Source organism: Lepeophtheirus salmonis, chromosome 5, assembly GCF_016086655.4.
Source record: "Lepeophtheirus salmonis chromosome 5, UVic_Lsal_1.4, whole genome shotgun sequence".
Taxonomy (NCBI): domain Eukaryota; kingdom Metazoa; phylum Arthropoda; class Copepoda; order Siphonostomatoida; family Caligidae; genus Lepeophtheirus; species Lepeophtheirus salmonis.
Window position 1 is genome coordinate 56,819,290 of NC_052135.2, and position 27,833 is coordinate 56,847,122.

General features: G+C 31.8%; 4 protein-coding genes and 1 long non-coding RNA gene across 11 annotated transcripts; 2 read left to right on the forward strand and 3 right to left on the reverse strand.

Annotated features, from left to right (window-relative positions):
• Positions 1-2,098: 2,098 nt before the first annotated feature.
• LOC121119080 (heterogeneous nuclear ribonucleoprotein Q) lies at positions 2,099-13,052 on the reverse strand. Of its 7 annotated transcripts, none has more exons than XR_011780310.1 (10): positions 12,886-13,052; positions 12,475-12,684; positions 11,058-11,443; positions 10,515-10,691; positions 9,647-9,782; positions 6,548-6,753; positions 6,113-6,396; positions 5,741-5,881; positions 4,693-4,942; positions 2,099-3,119 (listed from the first exon to the last, which is right to left on the reverse strand). XR_011780310.1 is itself a non-coding variant. In XM_071888818.1 (9 exons), exons 2-8 carry the CDS (start codon positions 12,680-12,682, stop codon positions 5,746-5,748), a joined length of 1,533 nt encoding a protein of 510 aa, XP_071744919.1. In that variant the 5' UTR covers positions 12,683-12,684; positions 12,886-13,052; the 3' UTR covers positions 5,108-5,290; positions 5,711-5,745. The 7 variants fall into 7 exon arrangements, 3 of the variants coding, with proteins under 3 accessions (XP_071744919.1, XP_071744918.1, XP_071744920.1); XR_005864667.2 differs by having other exon boundaries at positions 5,711-5,881; XR_005864668.2 differs by lacking the exon at positions 9,647-9,782 and adding an exon at positions 8,609-8,744 and having other exon boundaries at positions 12,886-13,027.
• A 1,504-nt stretch (positions 13,053-14,556) lies between these two features.
• RfC3 (replication factor C subunit RfC3) lies at positions 14,557-15,925 on the reverse strand. Its single transcript, XM_040713700.2, has one exon. The coding sequence runs from the start codon at positions 15,694-15,696 to the stop codon at positions 14,668-14,670; it is 1,029 nt and encodes a 342-aa protein (XP_040569634.1). The 5' UTR covers positions 15,697-15,925; the 3' UTR covers positions 14,557-14,667.
• A 73-nt stretch (positions 15,926-15,998) lies between these two features.
• On the forward strand, positions 15,999-16,999 carry LOC121119084 (uncharacterized). Its single transcript, XR_011780311.1, has 3 exons — positions 15,999-16,194; positions 16,379-16,493; positions 16,578-16,999. It is a non-coding gene; the product is annotated as an uncharacterized lncRNA (long non-coding RNA).
• Positions 17,000-18,999: 2,000 nt separating this feature from the next.
• Positions 19,000-21,667, reverse strand: Zw10 (Zeste-white 10). Its single transcript, XM_040713698.2, has one exon. The coding sequence runs from the start codon at positions 21,244-21,246 to the stop codon at positions 19,075-19,077; it is 2,172 nt and encodes a 723-aa protein (XP_040569632.1). The 5' UTR covers positions 21,247-21,667; the 3' UTR covers positions 19,000-19,074.
• A 766-nt stretch (positions 21,668-22,433) lies between these two features.
• ND-B17 (NADH dehydrogenase (ubiquinone) B17 subunit) lies at positions 22,434-24,901 on the forward strand. Its single transcript, XM_040713701.2, has 2 exons — positions 22,434-22,816; positions 24,549-24,901. Exons 1-2 carry the CDS (start codon positions 22,544-22,546, stop codon positions 24,813-24,815), a joined length of 540 nt encoding a protein of 179 aa, XP_040569635.1. The 5' UTR covers positions 22,434-22,543; the 3' UTR covers positions 24,816-24,901.
• Positions 24,902-27,833: the final 2,932 nt, after the last annotated feature.

Sequence of the window (27,833 nt, forward strand, 5' to 3'; positions counted from 1 at the left end):
TAGTACATGGTAGCCTTGAGCCATGACTCCTAACAGATTCAAGTTATATTCTACAATATCCAATCACAGTTTGGAAATTTTTTACACTCAATTATTGCAAGATTCAAGGATGATTATTCAACAGTAAGTTTGCCCTAAATTTCCCCTTCCTCTGACTAGATGTTGTCAGAATCTGGCTTCCTCACATATCCCATCAGTTTTCCCTCCCAATGAAAGAAGTTTTTTGCAGGAGGATTTTCGATTCAAAAATATCATCAAAGAATCACCAAAGCTTCAAAGTTCCAATGGAACTAGAATCCAAATTTTCTATATTTATTTCATACCAGACTAGAAAAAGGAGCAATTTTCCCACAAAAAAGCTCACAAATCCTAAGTATACAAGAAACTTACATGAGCTAGGAAGCGCGTTCCACTACTTCGGTACACAACTTTGGTCTCCCCTTTCCTTAAAACTCTGCAGATTCTTCTGATTTGTTGTGATGAGAATATCATAATATGCATAGTTCTTGAAATTAAATTACTCGAACACGTTCTGTTCGTCAGCTGGAAGGTCGTCAGATGTGCAAATTTATCTTATCGATATTTAAATTGAAAGGTTCAACTTTTCATTCCAACAAATGTGTTCCTTTGCAAAAAAAAGTAAAAAAAAAAAAAAAAGTTTTCATTTGCATTATGCACATATTGTTTACTTGTTAACTTACTCAGCGTCATGGGTTTTTAAGGGTCCTCTCTGACTATTGATGAGGGGTAAATTCATATTGTCATCTCTGGGTTTTCCAAGAGATTGTAATATAATTTATTTGTGTTAATCTTAGAACTTTTATTAATATATGTATGACAACTTTTCAATTATATACTTATATAAGTGTAAGAGAGCAAAATAGATAAATACAAAATTATCAACATTCTAATAACTAGGTCAGGGCTAATTATCTTTCGCTTGAATTGTTGTGATAGTGACAAATACACATTTGGGTCGGTCATATATGATAGTTTCGCCTTAGTACTTACATAAATAGGACTTCTTTAATGGTTCACCCAATCACTTACTCCATGCATTTGTAAATCACAATTGAAATAAATCGTATGTGGTACGTAATTGTGCAACCTACTTAAAGTCTACCTTGATTTTTTAACAATATTACGCGTTAAAATATCTACATAGAATCTGGATTTTAAGAAATAATTGAAATTCTATACTAACATTGATTTTCCTGTAGATTTTTGTACTTAATTGTGAGAGAATATACAGAGGAGACTTACAATATCATATCAGATATTGACAGATTTAATTCATGAAAATTTAATAGGTCAGACAACGGAATTGTTTAACTGAACATTCAGACAGACTTAACAATAACGGAAAGTTAATATGTGTCAGTAATACACAAGATAAAACACACTGTTGATAGTTTTAAAATATTGTCTTTAGCCTCATCAGTGAAAACCAAAGCTATGAAAGTCAAACAAGGCATACTTGCGTATAGCACATGAATTTATGACATAATGGAAACTACTCTTAAGTAATTAATAGATATATACTTTTTTAATATTTTATTGTAGACTTAAAATCTATCAAGAATGGACATAGGTGTTTAATAGTTGGAGGAGTTTTTGATCAGACAGATTTCTTTTTCCATAAAAAAAAAAAAAATACAAATATATTAGAGGAAAACAGCAGTTAATTTTTTTTTTTTGAATAAATGGAGCCTTCATTACAAAACAAATGTAAAGAAAAAAATGTTTATTAATTGCTACAAACTGTTTTACTTTGAAAATCAACTTGAAGGAGAAAAAAAGGTGCATAAGTTTTAAAGACAGGACTGTAAATTTTTAACTATTAAAATACGTACATTTTATTATTAATATTAATTATTAGATTTTTTTTTTTTTTTTGGAATTTCTATATTTTTCAAGTTTTTTTATTAATTTTTTAAATTGAATTCTTTTCAGTTTTTTATATACTTTACTACATCAAAAATTAAGAAAGAATATCGAAAAATGTAGAATATAACTTAAAACATACAAAACCCTTAATTTATACCGGATTATTATTTTTGACATTTCAATAATTCTTCAAAAAGAGTTTAATCCAAAATGAAACAAAAATGTTTAATTCTTATTATATCTTTCAAATCCTTCAAGTCATATTTGAAATAAACTTTAAATAAATCTCGTAAATATTTTTTTGGTTTAAACAACACTAGGAGAAAATCCATTCCAAAAACAAACAGTAGAAAGGAAAAAAATCGAGAAAGGTAGGTATTGGGGAAGGAGATGGGTGGATGGGTGAGGATAAAGATTACATAATTATAGTGGGGAGATAGATAATAGGGAGGGGCAAACACATATTTATAACAGGGAAAACGGCCTTTCTACACAATTTCAAAGTGTATACAAAAATAAATTTATCAATATATATATATATATATTTTAAATATAACTTTTACACATATTTATATTCAATATATCCTATTTCAAATTTTAATAGCGATAGCATCTTGTCAAACTCGGAAAAGTTCATATCACGTCGTCGTTTGTATTGGCGTTTTCATCCTAAGAGCTAAGTATTAGACACTTAAAACTCTCGAAGTGAAGCCGGTATCTTTGTACTTGGCGAACATCTCGATAGGGGGCGCATGTACATACTTTCTTGTCCGTCGAGCTTCATTCGACAACTTCCAACGAAAAAAAAAGAACTCGATTGGGTTAATACAACACTCATATCCATTTTTGGTGGGAAAAAATTTGATCGCTCAATTGATTTAAATAGTTAATGTGCATGTATGAATAACGTGTAAATTTAAGAGAAGATTGCCATAGAGATTTTTGAGAATTATTTTTATAAGCTTTTCACGTCTAATTTCTTGTTTCACATTTACTCAATTTTCTGAAGTGCAATTGAAATGTCCATAACAAACAAAAATAGTTACAATAATGAAAAAATCTTAACATTTACTAATTTTCAGCCAGAAAAAAAAAATAGTAATAAAAGAGATTAAATAGATAACATAATTTTTAAAGAGGCGAAATACTTCAAATATTTTATATTTTTAAAGTCCATTCTTCTTCATTTTAGTGGTTGCTAAAGAAACCCATCATCGAATATGTAAATTCAGCTGAAATATACCATGATAAAAGATGGATAAAATTATAAACGATACAAATCAAGAACTTAAACTAATTACAGTTAAATTCGTGACATAGAAAAATAACCTTTGTGAATAAAGCAGTTCTTTTTGATATAGTTCATATATATTTTATAAATAGTTGAAGTAATAAATGTAGCTTTTCTGTAACTTTTTATTCACAGGTCGGAAATTATCTAACCCTCATACAGTTTTAACTTAAAATTGGTTTAGTTTTTTTTTAATGAGCAAAAGACAGGTAGCGCTGACATTGAAGTACAGCATCAATGTGATTATAAATAGAAGGTTTAAATGACAATATTCATGAAGTGATAACTTCAAGTAAAACATTTCACATAAAAAAAATTAAAAAAATGAATGACTTATACAAGTGTGCGCGTCTAAAACTGAACACTCCTTTAAATTTTACGCCATGCACATATTCGTGATTTTATTGAGTTGAAACCAGTTTATACTTCGAGGCAAGGGTCTTGACTAGCTATAAACAAAACTCCAGCAAAATCTAAATAGCAACAAAGAAACAACAGCCAATAAAATAGAGAGAAGTCGAGTCGCAATTTCGGAACTTTCCGCCGGGGGAACAACTCCCACTGAAATTGCCAAGGTTTTGAACTGCAGCCCCACCACCGTTTACAGCGTGGTAGCCAAAGGGACTCCTAAGTCAAGGCCTCGAAGGTAGGACGAAATGGTTGCTGCTATGAAAAAGTATGTCGAGGACAAGAGAGGCAAGGTCACCGTCAGCGGCCTTTCCAGGGAGTTCAACGTCAGCAGAAGGACCATGGACCGACTAGTTAAGAAAGATCTTGGCCTTAAGGTCTACAAGAGAATCCCTCGTCAAGCCTTCAAGCCTGTAGACAAGGAAAAACGCCTCGCAAGGTCGAAGATTCTTCTAAACAAGCTTAACAAAAAAATTCTTGGCCGCATCACTCGCCTGATTGTTCGCCGCTTGACTTCGCAGTGTTTGGGCATTTAAAGGGGATGCTGTCGGGAGTCCAATACAAGTCCAAGGACCAGCTGAAGTCTGTCCTCAAGAATGCTTGAGCCAACCTCGACCAGAGCTTTATCGCCAAGTCATGCAGCAAGTTCCGGTCCAGGCTGGAGTTGGTAGTGGAGAACATGGGCGGCCATATTGAATAGACATGTGTCTAAGACTCTCATCTTTCATGTTAAATAAATTAATTCGTCGATCACTTAAAAATTACAGAATTATTTAACTATTTTTAAAATTTTCAGAGTGTTCAGTTTTAGACGCGCACACATGTACTCAAAAATAGTAGTTTTTTATTTAAATGAAAAATATATACCGGGTCAGCATAATATTATCAAATCAATTTCTAATAAACCGTTAACAAAATGTTATATATTCATATCTATTGAGCTTTATTTGACATTTGAAATTACTATATGTTTTAAAACAATTTAGGCGCAATAAAAACTTTTGAATTAATTATTAAAATTTATGACATTTATATTTCAATTATTCTTTTATTTTTTAAGGATAGAAAAATTAAAAAAATTAATAAATTAAATAACACAAACTTACCACCATTTTCACCGGGTGTAGCCGCCCGTTCTCTGCTGCTGCCTTCCTCTAGAGTTGCCTGTGAAATGGCCATTATTGTTAATACCATTTCCACTTTGAGAATTGACATAACCAGCATTGTTAGGATGATATCCCCGAATACCACCAGGACCCCATGAATCATTTGGCGCAGAAGCACCCATCCACGCATTCATTGGAGGACAGCCTCGTTGTTGCCAATTGGCTTCATTCCATCCTCCCCAGTTCCACCCTAAAAATAATGAAAATGTATATATGATTATATTTAAACTTCTGGTATCATTGACAAAAAGAAGTCATGACCTACGATTCACATTTCACAGTTGCATTTTTAGAAACATTATTATCATAATCTCCAATAACACTAACAGACACAATAATTATAAAGCCAAATTAATTATTTTTTTAAATTAGAGAGGCACACACACAACCTTATCCAATTTGCATTTATTATCGGGCTCTAAAACTAGATAAAATACAACAATAGAGAAAACATAACTTATATTGTGTTAAAAATATTTATTGAAAATCAGTTATAGGGGAGACTCAAAGAGACGTCATGACCAAAGTTTTTCCACACCTTGCTTAGATATAAAGATAATAGATTAGTGAAAGAATTGTCGAATTAGATTAAATAAGTTTCATCAGACAAATAAAAACACAATAACTCAATTATGTAAAAGAACTGATATACTTAATTCATGTAATATTCAGTTATATCAAATATCAAACTAAGTAAAAGTTCAAAATTATTGAATACATCCCATATAATCGAAAAATAAACTAACACTTAGCTATCCATAGCCAGTGAACAGTATAATAGCCATTAGTACCAACGCATAAAATTAACACAGGTTGTTAGTTCAAACGAAGATACAAGGGATTAGCAAAGTGAGAGTTAATAATTATCAAACACTTTAAAATGAAGCTAAGCATACATAATTGCAAATCATTCAGATGTTTTGCAGCAAACACAGTTAAGCACACACAAGCAACATACCAGAATTTAAAAAAAATCCCCTGTTCATACCAGGATTACCACGTATTCCCCCCTCTGTTGTTTCCATGGCTACCTCCTCGTCCCCAGGAGCCATTCTGACCAAACCCATACATCCCAGCAGCCATATGCCCGTAAGGAGGAGTAAATGAGGGAAATGGAGGGAAAGACACTCTGAAATACATGTTTATTTTTAAAATGTGATATTATTATTTTAAGACTTTTCCTAATTAGTTTTTTTACATTAAAAATTAAAATAATTGAAGTACGTATAACGTATAATCTTGCATATTGTAATAAATAGGTTTTTCTGAAGATTTCACTATTATTCTTATTCATGTTATAAAAAAACAATTGCACTACTACTCCACTTAACATGTTTGCTTTAACATTTATCAAACTTACGCCATAGACTTCATCATTCTTTGTTCTCTTTTTCTCAACATTTCTTCTTTCTTCTTTTTATCAAAGGGAGGCTTAGCCAAAGAAATTTCAATTTTGGCTCCTCCAAGAACCTTACCACCAAGTTCTTCCATAGCCTTAATGGCATGCTGTCTCTCTTCGAAATGAACAAATCCGTAATCCTTAATTTTTTTGACTCTATTAACTTCACCGAAGGTTTCAAAGGTTTCTCTTAGCCTTTCCTCAGTAACATGTACAGTCAAATTTCGGACGTATAATACTTTAACCTATTTTCAATTTTAATTAACAATGATTATATCTATATGATAACCTTTTATTTTGATACTGTTTAAGAAAATATAAACCTTTTCACTTTTATAAAATCAATTATACCATAAACGAAACTCAATTTGTTTCTTATATTCTATTGTTAAATACCTGTGCCATAGTATCCTCATCTGGCTCTTCCTGGGGGTCGGCCCAGTCTACAATAATATCACAGCTCCATACTTTAATTCTCCCTGTTTCCAAACGACGTTTAGCCAAGCTCGCCGCTTTATGCGATTCATACTCTAAGAAACAAAAACCGCGATTCTTCTTTTTGTCGTCAGGAGAGCTATATATAATGACTTCCCTAAGATTGGCTAAAGAACATATATTTAATTCAAAAATTATTATGAAAACGATTTGATCAAACAAAATTAATGGAGAAATCAATAAAAAAGAAATTTGAATTCATACTAAAGAATTCAAAATTCTTTCTGATAAAAAAAAAAAAAAAAAAAAAAAAAAAAAAAGGAGAGAGTAGAAAAGTATATGAAAAAACAAAACAGAAGGAGCTTTAAAATTAAATGCAATGAATCTAAACTTTAATTTATTATTTAATATCTCATTATCTAACATAGAGGTTAAAGTTTAGAAGAATGTCGGTAAAATAAGGCAACAAAGATAACTGAAAAAATTCACCACAAATAAAAGATGTCGATTAATTTTACTCATTATTTTTCTATTACTTCAAAAATAAATAGGCTTCACCACATATTTAAAATGAGATAGGCTAGATAAAAAACGAAATACGAAAAAATTCGGTGAATTTATCAGACATTCGTAATACATGTTTCTACAAGAAACTTAGGCGCATATCGGTGCAACTACTGAGATTTTATTTTCCCGAACAAACGACTTGATAAGATAAATATTATATACCTATATACATATATATTATCACAAAGAATTATTAGAAAAAAAATAATGGTGTAAATGGGGAACAAAAATCAGTTGAAAGCACATAAAGAATGTTTAGCTGTCTTTAATAGCTGTTAGTCTTAATATAAGACATGCTGGAGTGAGTAATTTATTGATAATTCACAAACATTGGAGTGCAACAATTTTTTATTTATTTTACTAATGATTCAAATTATTAAAATGCATTTAAAAAGTTTATCTTTCATACTTTTAAAAATCAGCAAATTATGGTATAATCCTCATCCAAAATACAAATTCCACCACCAATTAATGAGCAAGCATAACTTTTCATAATTTATATTCACTTTATAAGAATCTAGACAATTTTTTTCACTGAGCATAATCCAACTGAATTATGAGAAAAACAAACAACGTTTGTTAAGTCTTTCAAAACAAATTAAGGAATGAAAAGTCATGAAACAAAGCAGATACCTCTTCTAAAAATGTAGCATGTATGTCTTGTAAGGACCAATTAGATGAATAAAAAATGATAAAAGGGTTTTCTGTTAAAATATAAATAGAATCACTACTGAACTCTTGAATTGGACTTGATATAATTTGATAACATCCAATTAGTCAGATAAGTCATTTTTAAAAGAATCAAACAGTATGTGTATTAATGTATCTACTAAAAAGCGCTCTACTCATTAATATATTGACTCCAACCGATCTTACAAGAAGTTCAACTCATGGTTTTTATTTGCAACTGATTGCATACCTACTTGACCTAAAACAAAACTTCTCCAAAATTGAAAAAGGTTAAATTAAAATCTATTACTATCTATAATGTAGTGTACCTAACAAAAATAAAAATTATAACTAAACTTTTTTTTTAAATCAACTAATAACTGTGTAGGTATGTACGTACATAACTTATAATAAAATATTATATTATAAAAGTGAATAATATTTAGTTCTACGCATATATATATACATACATATTTATTATTACTTGTGATACTTTTTACTACAAAATATCATCAAATAAAAACCACATTTGAGTTGAACAAAGGACAATTATCTGATTTTTAACAACACACACAGAAGCCACATAAATACTTATTCATTAAATATCAGATAGTGCCTTTCGTTGAAAAGGTTATGAGATGCTAATTGATGATTAGGAATATAATTGACACACATTCGCTCATTATTTCACTCCAAAGCACACTCCCATTCAAGCAGCGGTTAATGTTTTATATTTATTTCTCTTTAAAAATCTTACTTTATCGCTCATTAAATAGAGAAACTTACGTGTGTGCTTTGAGAACTCTTCTATGAGTTCGTCACGATCACAATGCTTGGGAATGTTTCCAATAAAAAGTCTGTGGTTATTGAAAGAAATAGTAACACCAATTCGTCTGCCTCCCCGTAATTCATGATCATTTAGCTGTAATCAACGTTTTTTTTTTTTGTTGAATTCATATAATAAAAACAAATTTAAAATGAATTATAGGGCCAACATTAAAAGTTGAATAATAACATAAATAACCTATGCAAAGTTATTATTTTTTTAAGGTAATTATGAGCATAGGTTAAGATGTACTTTAATACCATTGATATGCAATGAAAATGTCATAAGTTGCTAGCATTTTACAATATATACATATATATCTGACCAATTCAGGTAGATTTAGATCAATCCGAAAATCAAGAACTTTACCTAGCTAAAGAATGAGATAAACAACTAAATAGCTGAATGAAGGCATGATAATTATATGAAAAATGCCATTTTATATGGAAAAAAAAAACCTGACATCTAAAAGGGTTTTTCTAGAAAAATACAAAAAATAATTTTATTATAAAATAACGCAAATAGTATTAATTCTATCTACAACTTATTTGATTTTTAATTTTATCTTTCGCATTATAGATCACTTCAAATCTAATAACATTAAATTGTATAAAAAGAAAATGATTAATTAATGAGTTACTTAAAATGAAAAAAGTATATTAGAATAATTAAAGTTGATAGAATGAATTAACCTCTCAATATGATTATTTTGAAATATTGAACATTATGACTATATAAAAAACCTTGAGTCAGAATATTAGCACTAGTGCAAAAAGTTGAGTATAATATCTAACTTTGAAACAAAATTAATTAGTTCAAAAAAGATGACACGAAGTTACAAGTCACAGAAAATCTAAGGAAACTTTCAGAAATCTTGGAATAGCATTTTAAAAAAATAGAAAAAATAAAATGACTAAGAAAGAAAATAATATTTACTTTTTTTTCTCCATAAACAAAAGGACTACATAGAAGTCCTTAAGTAATGCCTAAGACTTTACCTGAAAATTTACCGAACTCTTGAACGATTTCGTCTCTGTCTTTACATTTAGGAATATTTCCTATAAACAAACGAGTTTTCGGTTCGCTAACATTTACTTTAAGGCATTTGCCAGCACCCATGTCATGTGAATCGAGCTTACGGAAAAAAAGAATAAAAATTCAGTATACATATGACTGCAGAAAAAATACTAGCAATACTTGTAAGAACCTTAAAAAATAAAATTAGATAAAAAGACAAAAAAATACAACCATTCATGGCATTCACATCAAAATAAAGATCATGTAACTAGACGATTTCATTATACAAAGCAACTTAATTATTTAAGTTGAAAATGTTATTTCCTTTCCTACGTTTACTCATAAAATATTACTTAACTACTTAAATTAGTTGAATTATTTAATTTCAAATCATAATATTAAAAAAAAAAAATCATTTGCCCTATCAACAAATACAATGCAGAACAGATCTTTATAAATTATTTGTTTATACCATGCATAGTTTATATGATGAAAAAAAAAAAAAATTGAAAATACCAAATTTATGGTGTCAAGTAATGTCAATCAGATAAATAATTATTTTTGAGCTTTTAAAAAGTATTTACATTAACCACAGAAACCCTTCCATAAATACTTCAAATACCTTCAAAAGATGTAGCATTTTACACAAAAAGTTACAAATCCAGCCTGATGCATTAGAACGAAAAGCTTCAACATGGGAAATATATAAAAAAAAATATTTTTTTTTTTTTTTTTTTGACTTTTTCATTAATTAACTCCAACAAATAAGGATCTTCAATGATTAATTTCGTTTAATTGAAAGAAAATTGAATGGTGGGTCAACCTAAAAGATATTTATATTACATTTACCTTTTTCATAGCCTCTTGGGCGGCTCCCTTTTCTGTGAATGTAATAAAGGCATACCCTCGATTAAGTCCAGTCATAGGATCCATCATGAGTCTTAGGTCCCAAATTGTACCACATTTTTCAAATAATGGGATAAGTTCATCTTCATAAAGATCACGAGGAATTTTACCACAAAAAACCTAAAAATAAAACCCGTTTTTTCAGTGTTAATAAATATCAAGAAAAACAGTTACTGAACAATAAGACAAGCTATATGAACTAAATTGAATTTAAAAATTTTCTTTTTCTTCGTGTAATCAGAAAATTGAAATCGGACAAAATAATTTCCTGATAATTAAATTATCTTTTCATTGTATGAATTGTTGGTTGATTCTATTGGAAAATATCGATTTTCAAAAACTTTAAATTTAAAAAATATTTAAAATAAGTAGGTAGGCAATAGCTTTGGAAATAAATTATTAAGTAATAAAGATATGGGACTAGGTCCAAAAAAGTACGATAAGGAACTTTTAAACAAATTGATCAATAATGAATAATAAATTTACTTCACAGCCATTGCCTGGAACTGGCCCGTCCCAGTTAGGAGGTGGCCCTCCAAATTTTCTCTGTCCAGTAGTAACATCTAATGTGTATCCTGTTCGTTCCAAAATTTCCTTTATCTTTTGCTCATCTGGTCCCTTCACCAAACACCCATTTAATGAGTTACTAGATACATCATTGGACGCTTGAGAGGATCCAGTACCATTTACGGCTACAGACCGAGACTTCTGACGATAGGTTTTCATGACTCCGCACAAATAGGCTGACTTGTTGGTGACGTGTTCTAGATTGGAATCTTGAAATTGATTGAGAACAGCAATTGCACCTGGCACTGCAAATTCTTTAAGCGCATCCAAAGCTCTGCCATCCAAATCTGAATGGGACAATTTACCTGTAAACCAATGTTTAGATATTATTTTTTTATTAATTATACACTTATAATGAGTATATTCTCGTAGTTCACTTTTTTCTAACCTATCAGATAAAGCAACTACTAAAAAGAAGTTAACCAAGAAGAGCTATCCTAACTAGAAAGGAACTTGTTTGATCATGAATAAAGATGCAATGACCTATGAGAGCGTCAAATTTCAATTGCAACAAAATTGAGTGCAGTCGCTATGACAATAAGCTCGTCCTTCATTTTATTAAAATTGATGTAGCAATTCAATTAAGTTTGTTTGATTTTTGAAAACAACAAAGTAACAAAAAAACACACGCAAATATCCAAGCAATTTGAATAAGCTTAAATTTTTAGGGAATGAAATACAGCTTGCAGATTTGTTGTGAAAGAGATCAGTGCTATTATTATTACACACTAACTAAATTAAGAATAGAGCGTTTTCATGAGGTTAGCATCGTTGATGTCTGCCATTTTGGGGGCCTAACCAATCAAGCTGTATAAGAATAAAACCACTTTTCCATTGATATTAAGGAAAACAGTTGACTATTGGATGTGAAAATGGTACACACAAATAAAAGGACTTAAACCTTACTGTCTATCCATAGTGTAGACAATCATCGACCATTTTTATTATATGTATATCAGAGCCTCATTACATCGTTCTACAATCTTATTTCCATGTTATAGGTATAAATAAACTATTAAAATGGAAAAAATAAGATATTGATATTTTCCAACTTTTCTCGTCTCTGATCGATGAAAAAAAAGTGAATTTTTGAAATTGAAACGCTTAAAAGGGATTTTCAATGGAAATTACTTTGATTTAATCCAAATATCAGTATTGATCATTGGCATCAAGTAGTATTCAATGGTTTTTTTTTATTAACTTATTTCATGGTCCTTCATTAAAAATGTGTGCATTGTATGTGCCCCCAAGATGGCCTCTGCTTCAGTTAAGATGCAATGCTTGAGGCGAGTGAAAACACTCTATAATGGAGGTAGAAAATAGAGAATACATTTACCAGTTTTATATATGTTATTAAGGCGCTCGGCAACAGTAGCATTTAAGCTTAGGGCAATAAGCTTCTCATAATCCGAGTCGTCTTCAATTTCAATATTATGGTTAATATCATTGACTTGGATCAACTCTTTGGAATTCCCTTCATCGCTCTCCTTTCCTTCCATTGCAGGAGCATCTTTCTTATCTTTCTTGCTTGGATCCTCAGTCATGTCTAAGGAAGAAAAAGAGCAGCAAACGTTAGTGCTTCTCACTCCCACTATGTACACCTCTTCCGTGGAGGAGGGGAACCAGAGACTGTCAACCCCACTCCACTCAACTTGACTCGGCAAGAAAAAAGATAAGGGGGGGGAAAGAGTCCAAAGTGGAGTGGAAATGGAGGCAAGGAAGTCAGGTCTCTACTATTCTAACTCACCGCCCCTAGATGAATCCTTTGAATGGGACTCTCGCTTTGTCCAGGAATTTGAAAGTGAGCAAGGAAAATGGAATGAAGTTGAGGGAAGAAGGAGTCACAGCTTTGCGAATTTCTTTAAGAATAAATTGGATTCTCAGTGGAAAAGAAGAAAAGAAAAGAGGAGGAAGGAAAAAAAGAAAAAGAAGAAAAGAAAAGAAGGGAAAAAAGGTAAGGAAGCTGGATCGAATGGGAAGGGAAGAGGGGGAGAAATAAAGGATGAGTGGGGGAATCAATGGCCAAATACCCTCAAAAGGGAATCAAAGAGACATTCATTCAACCAAAAGATTATCTACTAAAAAAAAAAAAATATCAAATTTAAAAATTTCAAATAAATACTGAAAAAGAGCATTTTCATTGGTTCTCTGTACATGGAAAGGGGGAAATTAAAGACTCCATTTCATGATATTCGACTTTTTTGGTATTATTCTTCTCTCCTTTTTTTAGTTATTATTATTTTTTTCATAGGAAGGCCGATTTTTAGCTTTCCATTGGTTCATTCGATTCTTGAATTACATCCCGCTTCTTTTCTTTTTTTTCTGCCATAAAAGATAATTTTCAAATATTGCCATTGATATCCGCCTTTGATACTCTTCCAAGCTTTCTGCCTAAATTATAGAGGATATTGCTTTTCATCCAGTAACTTTCAAACCAGATTTTATTATATTCTTGAGAATGACTATGAATATTACCGAATAAATCCTTATCTTATTATTAAGTAGTGCGATTAAAACTACCAGTACGGACTAAACGAAAGAGGCTCAACCATTGTTGTGGATGTTTAATTCATTTTAGTTACTACTTAATTGAAAAATGGTTGATAGTTTAGCGCGAATTAGATAGTAAAAGCTCACCCCCCTATAAGACTGAATTTGTCATTTGTATTTAATTATTTGACTTGCTTTCTAGGTATGATTTTACGAATGAAAGAAAACCTCATAATTTAGCAAAATTTTAGACTGATTTATTTTTTCATTTTATATAATACATTTAGATTATCTACCATGTCCTTATGGTTGAGTAAATTATCTGCAAAAACTGAACCTGATGGTACATGGACAAAAACTCTCAGTTAATGGGCAGAACTAGTCATTTCTATCCCTGTTATCAGAGGTTCTTAATAGTCCGTAACTTTGACGAAATACCCACGGGTCACGGGTAATTAATTTTTCTAGCAGGAAATTATTTAATGGGTTTACTGACTCGAAGATTTTTTTTTAAATTTTTGGATTTTTCTTTTTAGGGAGTTGTCGCCATTTTTTCCGCATCCATAATATTAATTATAATTCTGTCAAATAAGGTCATCAATTGTTGAGTTCTCTATTAAATACCTGGCTGGGCCCAAACAATTTATCTCTCATTTATCTAGAATAAGCCTTATAAAGACTAAACAAAAAAATCAAGGCTGTACAAAATGTATTCTAGAGAGACCCCCTGCTCTTTTGCAGATTTAAATTTAATTTTAAAATAATTCACCCTATTTACCGTATAATTATGATTGATAAAAGTAACATATTATCTAGTTTATCTAGCAGACTACACTTATACTCAATTGAAGGACTTAACTACTAAATAATTTCTATTTAATAGAACAATGATTTTGTATTGCCAGTGAATAAGAGTATCAAATTAAGATAGGTTTATTAAATGAAATATATTTGAATATAGCAATGTAAAATAATTGAAATAAAAATTAGAATACTGAAAAAAATAAAATAAGCAACCTTAATAATTGTATAAAAAGTATTAGGCCACCAATTGGGCGTCAGTTTCATTAGCTATCATTTCTCTGGCAATTCGAAATGCACCAACAATGGATCCCAATTGCATTTTCTCACTAGCACCACTAAGCATTCTGTGTTCTGCATCCGCCATTTTAATTAACAGGTATACCTTCACTTTATTGGGTATTTCCAATCTATGAACTAAGAGATGTAACTCAGTAAGAATATCAATCAAAGAGAGTCCTTTATTAGTTTGAAGCTCATTTTGTATTTTATGGTAGGATTCTGAGAGTTTGTCATTGAGAAGAGACTCGAGTGCTTTCGTAATATCGGAAGGGAGGGGATGCCCAGTACAAGCATAAATGTTAGCTTCATTAACAACAGGGAACGCCATAGAACAACTCTGAAGAATATTCAATATTCTACGCATGTCCCCATGAGCAAGAGCCAAAAGTGCCTTTTCTCCATCAGGAGTTAGTTCTAAGGACTCTTTTTCAACTATGTCCCTTAGACGAGGAATGATTTGTTCAGACTGTAAAGGAGCGAATCGAAAACGTGTACATCTACTTTGGAGAGCGGGAATGATTTTAGACAAATAGTTACCAATGAGACAAAAGCGAACATTCTCTGTGAACTTTTCAATAATACGCCGTAGGGCATTTTGAGCATCCTGTGTCATCGCATCAGCCTCGTCTAAAATTATAAGTTTGAACGGCACATTCGTACCACTGAAGTTGACCATTTTAGTCGAAGCAAAATTAAGAATACGTCCTCTAACAACATCAATACCTCGATCATCACTTGCGTTTAACTCTAGGACGGCCGAATTCATCCCACCCTCACTGTAAATTTCTCTGGCAGCGGCAAGGATTGCAGAAGTCTTACCTGTACCAGGAGGACCATAAAAGAGTAAATGTGGAGTTCTCTTCTCCTTTACGAAACGACGAATTGTTCCAATAATATCTTCATGGGATACTAACTCTGAGAGATTTTTGGGCCTATACTTCTCCACCCATGGAAGATTTAGAGGCTTATCCGTGGATACAACCATCTTTCCTCAAAATCAATGTCAAGAAATTTATAATTTTTTTGTCGAGTCCGGAGCGGGAAAATGAACACAAACAAAATATGAAGAAAAACATAAGTTGTGCGCCCTGAAGCTGCATACATAGCTACTTCCATTCAGAGTCCTAGCTAGCTGTGGGCATGGGCGTCTAGAGATGTCCATGCTATCAGAGGCCTGGCTATAATAAGTAAAGTTACGTCACCGGGCTATCCGCCATGACGATAGCTGACTTCCTCGAGGGTTTCAGCCACGGCCCAAAACATTCAAAATTTAATAATATATTTTAGGTGAAGAACTCTACAAATTAGATTACAGGAGTCGCTCTGGAGCTGAGGGGATTACACTTTTTTCATTTCCAAGGGACAAATTCCTTGGAAGGCAATGGGTCCTAAAAACGAAAAGAAATCTTTGGAAACCTTCAGATAATTCTCGATTGTGCCCTAAACATTTTGAAGAAAATCAATTTATAAAGAATTTCAACTCGTAAGTTATTTCAACATTGTTTAAACATCTAAAACCTGAAGTTCCAAGGCTCACCAAAAACTCCGACAAACCCTTTTTCATTCCAGAGAACAATGGTGATGCTAAGCAAATTAAATTAGTAAGGAAGTGTCAAGCAACTTTTTTAGATCAAATTTCAGGTAAAAAAAGATCTCCACAATTTCAGGATCGTATATACGTTACACTTTCTTTGGAGCTTCCTACTTCCGAAAATGGAGAAATAGACTTAGTGGACATGAATCTAATTTAATTAACAATAGAATATGAAATTTCTTATAATGGTATTTTTTTTTTTTTTTTGCATTAGTTACTTTATCTTTAAAAAAATAATAATTGTCTCATATTTATTACATATATTTCTCCAGAGGTAAAGCATCTAAAGGATATTAATACCAACCTACAAATCCAACTTGGAGTCTATGAAACAGAAATAAAAGTAGAAATTGAAGAAGAAAGATGTCAAAATTCAGGACACAGAATCAAAGTTTAAGATATTAAAAATGCGCCTCTCCTCGGTGTTTAACTCCGACTAGCTAATAATTTGAAGTTGCAAGTCTTTGCATTCCAAAATCCGCCTTCGGTCTAATAAAACCATCGAGAATTCACTTCAGTTAAGATTCGTTGAGGGAACTATATGTCGTCCATTGGAGGATTAATCTATTGTACCAAGAACTGAACTGTTTCGATAAATTTGCAAAAATAGAGGCTTTATTATGTCTTATGTCTATCAATTAAAAAAAAAAAAAAATTGTTAACTTAATAATAACTGAAGTAGCCGTTCCATTAATTAAGTCGTCTATAAATGTCCCAAAATGTTATAAAATTTTATATTTCACTGCATCCGAATGCACATACATTTACAAAGGCAAATTGCAATTACCAAAAAATATTAGCTTCTTCTTCTTTCGGAAACCGAAGCATGTGTATGCGAAATGAAGTAAATTAAAGAGATAATTAGTAAAGTAATTATTCCATTTGTTTATAATAATTAATCTTGTATGTAAGCTTAATAAAATCATTTTTTTACCATTCAATTTCTTTTTGGGCCATTTGATATCTGTTGTAAGGGGGCGCTCAAATCTCGTAACGTAACTCTTTTAATAGGGCTTTGCTTCCATTAAACTACTCCGATTCTGATCTAGCTCGATATATCTTTAATCAACATACTATCTCGTAATTCTAGCTTCAACCTGAGGGTTGCATCACATATTTTTTTCATTCATCAAAAGTTTTTCACAAAGATAGGTTAATATTGATGCTATATTAATATTGAGGAGATACACTCATTATCGGATGGTTGTAGAAGAAAATGTCGAATTACAAAATTATATTCAAGGAAGTTCTAAAATGTATAAATGAAACTCCTAAGATATTCTATTTTTATATTAGATTTGTCTTAGTTTCTTTATTTGTTAAACATGGATGTACCTTAGAGTTTTAAAACACTTTGCCGAAAGAAATACTACACTTATTTTGTGATCATTCATGCTGCAATTCTATGAAATTATGATTTCCATTCATGCCAAGAAATATTAATTAATTAATGCGGTCATTTTATTATAATAATGCTCCAGCAATTAGTTGGAACCGCTATTATAACTGTTATAACAGAAATTATGACAATACGCTAAATCTTTACGTTCTTGGGAATACCCAATTTTTCGTTCTAGTAAAGTTACAAAAGCAACATTTTATCAAGGCGTTACCTTGCAAACACAAAAATTTATATAATGCATCCTGTTGTCCGTTGCCGATATTCGTATTTTTTAGGTGAATATTTTTTACATTGTTATTTGCAAGACTTGGGCCCTTGTTTCTCCAACAATTATATACCTTTTTCAGATTTTTAGAGTCAAATATAGTAATTAATTAATATATACTTAATTATTACAATTCGTGTGGAATAATTACACATTTTATCTTTTAAAATTGGAATAACATGAATCGACATTATGATTAAATAGTATTACAGCATATATAAAATACATTAATTCTTTTTTTCGGGAAAGTGTCCTTACGGTACCTTGGGTTAATAATCCTTCGAATTTAGAGAATTTTTTGCTTTATTTAATTAGACTGTATCTTAAAAGTAGGGACTCTCAAATCAAAAATACTTGACACCATGGGCGCCATTACTGAGAGGAAATGTTCCTTTCAGACTTTAAGTAAACCCCAAAATATCCCTTCCAGATTTAACAAATTATATTCATTAAAGTAATTAATGTGCACCTCCCTCCCCAGTTTAAAAATCCTAACTGCGCCCCTGCTTGACACTATGTATACCTACAGATTCGCGGAGAATATGGTATTACTTGAATATACAACATACCCCTATTGTTTTGGCCAAGAAAATCTTACTACGGATCGATTTCGAGCACAACATTACTACTTCAGTCTTTCAAGTTGTTGGAGCCATGAGAGGATTCGCTAATTTATTAAATTCCTTACTCACAAAATAATTTTAAGAAAAGATCAAAAATATCCTTTAAAAAAATTATCAACATTAATTTCAAAATATTAACCCCCCTCTTCCTAAAACTGAAACTAAGTGAATCAAAATACGGATCTCTCTCACCAAATTTGATCTTTATGCCATTGATCAATTATTATCTTACTAAACTCGATCTCGATGACATAATTTATCCGCTTTAATGATTTTTCTGATTCCAACATTTATACCTGTAAAACAACATGATACTACTTACTGAAAAACGATAAATAATATATATACTGTAATTATTAGATATAAAAAGTTACACATTGCGTGAATAATTTATAGTAAAAAAATAAGAATTCAAACTTTATTATGCTTTAAACACGATATATAGACAATGAAAATAGAACCAGGTGTAAACGGAATCTTTAAGACTCATACTTTATTCGTGATAGTACAGTGGCTCTTCGTTCTGTATTTTGAAAAATGGCCCTAATTAAACGCTTTATTTCGTCAACGGAAAACTCCGAAGCTAAAGGGCCCTTTCCTTCTGCCCACCGATGTTCAATTTCTCTCAAATTAGCATTTAGTATAAACACTAATTCTTTAAATCTAAGCCAGTATCTCACATATCTCATAGGCTGACTATTTTCAATAAACATTTGTGGAAGTGATTCCGCAAATTCCGAAAACGCATTATAGGTTTGTAAAGCAGAATCTGCTACAATATTTTCCAGATCAATAACATTAATAATAATCTCCTCAAGAACGGCATTGATTAATGTACCAATGATCCTTGGATAAACATTGTCGGGTAAAACGCTATACCATACTTTTTTCAAATGATGCAACCCATGAGATATTCTTCTAAGAACAATTTCAGGGGACTTAGAATTGATATCCATTCCTTTAACGTGTTCGAGGAGTGAGTTTCTTTGATTTTCAATTTGTCTTTTAAGAATTTTTTCTCCCATTTCTCTAAGATAGGGAAGAAAGTCAATGTAGGTCAAATACTGTCCTTTTTCTGTATCAAGTGGAATAAAGTCTCTATAGTGAATGCCCAAGAGCATACAATGGTGTGCCAAATAAAAACAATCATTGTGTGCCACCACTGACACTTGAGGCAACTTGTTGAAGTCATCTTCGTGCACTATGCTGATCATGTTCAAATAAAGCTCAAAAATGTATCTGGATCCTTGTACCAAGCGATTACAAAGAAACCCATTATCAGAGGAGGAGGACTCAACGGCCTCGTCTAATATTCTATATATTATATTTTTTAGTTCCAAAACGGATTTACTTATAAGGCAATTTGGAAAAGAAAACTGACTTGATTTGAAAATGTCTTTATCTGGAAGAGGAAGATCCTCTTCGTTGATGGGAAAAGTATGCACCTTAGATTTTAATTTTAAAAGTGCCTGCTCCTCTTTGATTACATCATTAGAAACTCGAATTGTTTCATAGAGTGGTTGTTTAATAGTGGTTCGTGCTTCGAAGAGATAAGAAGAAAGCTTTTTATTGACAAAAACAGTCTCTATATCATTGATATAATTTGTCAATTCATTGTTACTCTCTTCTAAAAATCCTATAGTTTTCAAAAAACTTTCAAATCCATCAACAACATTTCCCATATTATCTTTAAAGTCTCCAAGATTTGAATCAGGCACAGAATTACTTAATAAATCGTTGATAATGGATTTGATGAAATCCTCTTTTATAACTTCCGCAATGGATACTATGAATGATTTATCTGGAGTTATATTGAGAGGATTAAGAGACAAGAGGTGAAAAATGATTTTGAGTTTATCAAATATTTCAAATGTAGAAGGAATTGCAGTAGCATGGTATGATATTTGAAGACTGACATTAGATTTGGAAACTATTGTGGAGCTCTTTGTCATAATGGACTTGAGAATTTTGTTGTAAAGAGTTTTTGCAAACAATTTTAGTTTATTGGTTAATAGATCCGCATTGTGCATGGCAGAAATAAGAGGCTGTAGGTTTGAGGAGGAGAAAAGAAATAGAATGGAGTTTGACTCTTCCATGCAAATGGACACACTTTTATCCCAAGATGCGGAAAGAGAATGATTGAGGATATCTAAAGAAGTGATGTACTCTTGGCGAATAGAACTCAAGGCTTTCATATGATCCTCATCCACACACTCAATGCTCTTTAATAGATTTCCAAGTTGAGAAAAGGTTTGAGAGGCTTCCAGGGGCTTTTCTTGAGCCAAATACTCATCGATCCTCTCCATCAGAGTCCAAGCTTCCTTCATTTCATTAGCAAGGAGAATGGTTCCCGAGAGAGACTCCAACTTGTGCAAGAGGTCCTTCATCTCCTGGGAGCCGCTCTCCACACCCTCCACATCAATCCCACTCCAAATCCTTTCCATTTCCGCTTTCACATCACTCAACTTATCAATAGCTTCTTCGATTCCTTTTGTGGACCCTAAGCTCTCGTAGCGGGACTCCACTTCCACTCTCAGCAAGGATTTCAGCTCCTCGCCTTTATTTTCAAGGCGGGCTATGGTGGCGCTCAGGTCCTCTTTAGGCTTTAAAGCCCCTGAAGCTGATAACACGGCACGTACGAATGATGACATACTTCAGTCCCAAACCAGAAAAAGGACTTCACCCAACAAATTCTCCACTCTCAACAAGGAGCAAAAATCCCCGATTCAAAGTCCGTTGACGGTTACGTACACTGCTCTACTATTAAACTTCAAATTCAGAACTCAGGAGTCATGAGTGACGTCATGACTCTCATACATGATTTCATTTCAAAAACTGCGCACGCACAAGGGAACACTGCTCTTTTTTTTTTCCTTGACGGGAATGCAAAAAGTTAATTTAAAGTAAATACTTTAAATTAATACTACTAAGTACAAAATTCATAGTTTTATTTGTACTGCTGACAACAAATTATATTAATATTACTTGACTACATAATTTTATAATAACGTTAAACAACTATATCATTCAAATTATACATATCAAGTAACTTTAGCTCTTCTAGTTTGAGAGTTAACTAGACTATTTTAACTTTATTTTATTCTTATTGTCACACAAAACTTGACTTTATCTCTAATATGCCAGCTGAGCTCACTTGACTGTTTCGTTTAAGTTTACTATACTTTTTATTTAACTATATAAACCTTCATTTTTAGGGTAATTTTTACCTTCCAATGATCGATCTTCCTTGTTTAAGTTTATCCATTATAACATGTAATTAAATTACTTTTTAAAGAAAGTTTAACCATCAAACAATTCTAATTTCAATGAAAAACTTTTCTTAAATTTTTATATGAAATCGGATGTTCGCTTCAGAAACAAATATTTGCGTGAAAAAATTGCTGTGTTATTACTGGAATAGAGTTATTACTTAAAATTATTTTGGCAAAGCTGTTTATTATGGCATGACAATTTTTGAAACCATTTTGGTTTGATAGAAAATGGATTTGCTTCCTCTTATTTGCCAAAATTGGTATAAATATATATTATTTAATATTTTAACTAATTTATGCATTTCAATATAAAAATTGAGTTAAATTAAAAAAAATATATCCTACATATTCTATGTCATTGAAAGAATAATTGTTTAATGGTTATACTCAAAAAAATGAAATGGAATATTGATATGGTACGATATGAGGTGTGAAAGTTTCAATTAAAAGCATTTACTTTATAAATATTTGATAGAATTTTATTGCACTCCCGTCAAGCATACCAAAAAGCGCGTTTTTGTTGTCTCATTTGTCTCAGTTATGACGCAAAGAAAAGACGATGAGGTCATGAGAGGGACTTAGGTGTTAGAAGTTAGCATCTGATTGCCCATTGCCGATCCACTATCGATTTCGCCATTTCTCTCTTGTCAATCCCTGGTGTGTTTTGACTGGAATAATGCCTGTTCAAAGTGCTACTTCTGCCAACAATGCATTTGGCTTCAAAGTGTTAAATCTGCAAGGTCCTTACTATGGATTCGTGCGGCGTTCAGATCCCAAATGGGGTGGATTTGAGGAAGCAGACAGAGTGTACAGGAGTCGTTGGCTCAAGGATCAAGTCTTAGCTTCCAAAGATGCTAAGTTAGACATTACGACACATCCTGGATATTATAAGGCCAGAGTCAACATAATAAGAAGAGTCTTCAGAACACCAATGGACCTTTTTGAGAGGGTAAAAGCCAATGGAGTAGAATCATTCTCATCCACTTTATTAATTAATTACCCGAGTTAACCAAGGTTAATAGAAATATGTATTTGTATTAATCTTGGAGTCAACTAATTTTTCCTTTTTTCCAGCAATAATCCTTTGAATTCTATATTTAATTCTAGTTGTACTTGACGCACTCATTACGAATCTCTAATTCATTTTATCGTATCTATTCTAGTTTTTGAGAATTTTGGATGATAATATTTTGAGTGTTTTTACACTTTTTATAGAGTCTGTACATAAAATGTCGACTACTGGAGTTTCTTCAAACCTATTCCGATTTTTTTAAATTCTTTCAATTCATTCTTACTCTTGGAAATAGATTCGATTTTGTTAAGGTATTCCCTCTCTCTTTTCGCAAGAAAAAATCCTCTTCTTCTGCACAAAATGTAACATTGATTGCATAAGCAGAAACATATCCCCCTCATATCCACAATTGTAAAAACTGCCCCCCAAAAAAAAAAAAAAAAAAAAAAACACAACTATTTTACAATAATATAGTTTATAGGATACCCAAGTACTATTGAGTCATTTGAGTGCAGAGAATATAAATATAGATGTAATTTAAAGCTATAGGGTCATTCCATTTAAATCGACCCTCTCATATTTGGATGATCTTTGGGACACAAGCTCATTCTCCTGAGTAGATTAAGTGTGTCAAAATTCAGAACAATTCTAAGTCGTTCAGGAGATATTTATACTCGGTTTTTTTAAAGATTTAGTAACATTTGGTGGGGGGCTAAGATTTAGAAACGTTTGGTGGGCTCTTTAAACCCCTAAAAAGCCCCTAGTGATACCATTTTGATAACAACAGCAACGAAAGGACGAGAGTTTCAAGTTCAACTTTACAAACAAGTAGTAGACTATAAACTACTCATATTTTTTTTTAAATATGTCAACTTCGAAGCAATATTATGAATTACTATAGTTTAGTTTTCTTTTGTCAGTCTATTGAAATCAAATAACTAGGTAAAATTGACCAATTTTTCGGAGAAAAGTAACCCTAACATCCATATCCCACACTGGGATAGTTATTAGTTATATGTAGTGAATAATGCTGCCAGGCATATCTGAAATATTTAGAATATAAGATATTGAACATGATGAACAACAAATAAAATTGGTCAATAATTATATGACATATCTCTTGCTAGTTTATTAATAAGTTTCTGAACATAATTTATGAACTCATAACTGATGAACGGCAATACACTCAACCTCTCGTTGCAACGTTACACTGTTCACTAGTGACATTGACTATTCACAAGACTTAGTAATGGACTAGCATGGCTTCGCTCTACGTAACATAATAATTTATACTTTAATTGAGAATTGTTATTGTATAAACTATAAAGTAGTATAGAGCACGTTTGAAATTTGTGAAGTAAACTAATAAATTAGTTTCAAGTTGAATAAATTAATAGTAATAGTCTGAGTCAGTACACATTTTCCGCCTCTGACTCCGCAGCCCAGATAAGAAGAGTAAAAATGATCAAGAAGTTCAAATGGAAAATTTTCGAAAACATAATTTTAATTCGATATGAAAAAACAAATTACAGATTCATTATCAACGTGTCACGAATTACTAGAGTTGAATATCGAATTCAAAATATTTTTCTTTGTTGACTTGTGAAATTATTAATACTAATTGAATTTCAGGCTTTGAATCCTTTCTAAATTGTAATTCTTTTTACAGGGAGTGGCAACTGTTACAACTCCCAAAATGGCTACTTTTTATCGTACCCTTGCATCCTACTCGTTTCGCCTCCTTGCGCTCTCTTGGGTTGTTACCTATAGCACCATGTACTCAACGACTGATTGGACTCGTGTAGGGGGAATTAGATTTCTCAAGACAAGGCCTGCTATATATCCAGGAGATCCAAATTGGCCTAATGTTGTAGAAAAGAAGCCCCATGAGTACTTTGATAATGGATTCTATGATACTCCTTTTTCTAAAATGTAATCATTCTTTCTGTTATGTTCTTTTTCCCCATATAAAGGGAATTTTGTAGTTTAAAATATATATCTTTGTGATCCGGTAAAGTCTTATCTATCTCTCTTTCTATTAAACTATTTTCTCTAATTTTCTACATCTATTTGTTTTTTTGTAAAAGTTATTCCATATTAAATTAACCATATTCTTCATAAATTTTGGGTAGTATAAATCCAAGACCCTATAACTAATGCCATAAATATTCACACGACAGAAGTCAAAGGAAAGAGGCAACATGCAGGTTAAAATCATAATGATTAATGAATCAAAAAGTATGTATTTCGAATATGTTCACTCATTCAACACCCTCAATCAAAATATGAATAAATGTGGTAGAATGCAAGGAGAGTAAAATTGTAATATTTATCTGCAAAAATCCCATCCCTAAACAATTACGCGTGCAAAAGATGAACATAGCGCATTTCACATATTCTAAACCAATCAGAATTCAAGGTGATTATTTTGTTTTATATGTCTGTCGCCTCTTTCATTAGAATCTCTTTAAAAAAAATCATATGTTCAAATTTATTAAATATTCGCGAAACCAGTCATAGATTAGTATTTTTCAGGGGTATATCACCAGGGCCGATCCAAACGAAGGAATATTTGTTTTATAATATAAAAAATGTTCGGTTGGTAGAAATGGTTTTGACATAATAGAGGGTAAAATTTTTTTGTAAGGATTTCTTTTCTTAAAACAGCGACCAAATAATGCATTGGAGCAAAAGTTTAAAGCCCCCTCCCCCAGGCACGTACAAAAAAGTATAACCCTGCGGACGCCCCGACGTCCAATCTGAGGGAGTGTATCAAGTATTGGACTTACACAGACAGGGGAAGGGGGTGAGATGTTCAAAAATTGTACTTTTTCCCGGACATCATAAATGTATGACCCCATAGTCGTTGTAAGGCTATATCGCAATATTGCTTATCGGTCTTGGTTCTTGTGTACTTTCATTCATATATAGAATATATAAAGTACAGGGCCATTGAAAAAAAAATATATATATCCTGCGCAGGGCTAGGACAAATGTCCCCCTAAAATTGGGATGGACATACGTAGATATTTTTAGACTTTTGTCAAGCTACAACGTATAGGTAGACTCCCAAACTACTATATGGATTGAGCTGATTTCTGGCATATGATCACAATGGTATACTGTACTAACTATAAACTATTTTTTCTTCCCATGTGCCAGGACATTTGTATCTACAGATATTCCAGTCCAGATCTACATTCAAGGCATAAGCCGAAATTTAGACAATGGAGCGAATTTTCATTTTCTAATTATTTTTTTTCTCTTGTAGAAAAAAGGTCCCTCCCCCCAAAATTCAATAATTCCTCCAACCCCCCTTAAATTTATATATATATATATATATCAATGACGCAGCACCAGATCAAAAGGGATGTTATTCAAGACTGAATTTTAGTACAAGACCAGTCCATACAGAAGAGGAAAAAAATTATAAGAGTCTTAGACGGGTCTAGGATTTGTCGATATAGTAGTTTTGGAGTATACATATACGTTGTAGCTTGTCAAAAGTCTACAAATATCTACATATGTCCGTGCCGGGGTTTCCCTGCGCAGGATATGTATGTATATATACTTAGTTAACTTGCTTTGGGCAGGGGTTAATGGTAAAGAAGAGCGCAAAGCTGCCTGTTATATAATTGTTTGGGGGATTGGTAGAAAATGAATTACTGCAATAAAGAGGTTAACTTTTATATTTAAAACGATATTAGTGCAGGAAAAATAAATTACAATTATATTTAAATTCATATGTATTTATAATGCATTTTAAAACAATTTACAACAAAGATAGGCGATAATGCTTACTTCAGAGGGAGAAGTTAACACCACGACGTCCTATTAAATAGTGTACTAAAAAGAAGAAAGAGCACACGCAACTAGTGTTATGTCATTCCTTATTTATTCGGTCCAGTCCAGTCATAGAGCCGGTCCTATTACTCCTTGGGACCAGTCCTTAAGATTTTCAGTACTACAACTGATTAAAAAAATAATAAATAAAGTAGAGTGACGTCATCAAGAACGGAAATTTATAAGTTTTTAGAATTTATATGCAGGACTGAACTGAACCGGATCGAGACTGAACTGAAAGGAAATGTGGTTGTCAGTCCTAAATAAGGATCGATACAACACTACAGGCAACAACGCTTTTTCTTTTCAATTTTTAAACGTAGTTTTTTCATTAGAAAATATCAACTCTAGGTACAATATAAAGTTGCTTAAAAAACCGAAGTTATATACTTTTTGATTTGAATTTTTTTGCGTATTTTCACTTTTTTATATCGGTTCGAGCCAACTTTTAAGAAAGAAAACGATCAATAATCCTATTTTGTAAATATAAACTTAATTAGTGTTGAGTCAGTCTTTATTTGTTCGGTCCAGTTCAGCCTTAGGATCGGTCTTTAAGACTGTCGGTTCTTTGGACTGTCAGTACTAGCACTGATTAAAAAAAGAAAAAACTTTAAGGATTAATCCTGTCATAGGACTGGTCTTTCAGACTGTCAGTATTAGAACTGATTAAAAAAATGAAGAAATAAAGTTTCATCAAGAACCGAACTTTATTAGTTTTAGGACGGACATGCAGAACTGAAGTGGACAGGACTGCGGTCTTCAGTCCTAAATAAGGACTAACACAACACTAACCTAAATTATAAAGTTTATAAAAAAGTAAAAATACTTGAAAGTCAGATTTGATACCAAAAACTAATTACCGGCTCATGATTAGCTTGTCCAGTACAACTAGAAATGAGTAATTATTAAAAAATATATATATTGTGTAGTTATTCAATTTGAGGAGCTGTAAAAGTTGAAACTAATTGTCAACAAAAAAATTAGATAAAAATAATTTAATTTTAATAGCATTATCAATAACAATCAATTGGAAATTTGTTTTTTTAAAGTGTTTATTTAATTCATTGGCTTTGAACGAGGAAAAAAATCATTATATTAAACATCCATTCAT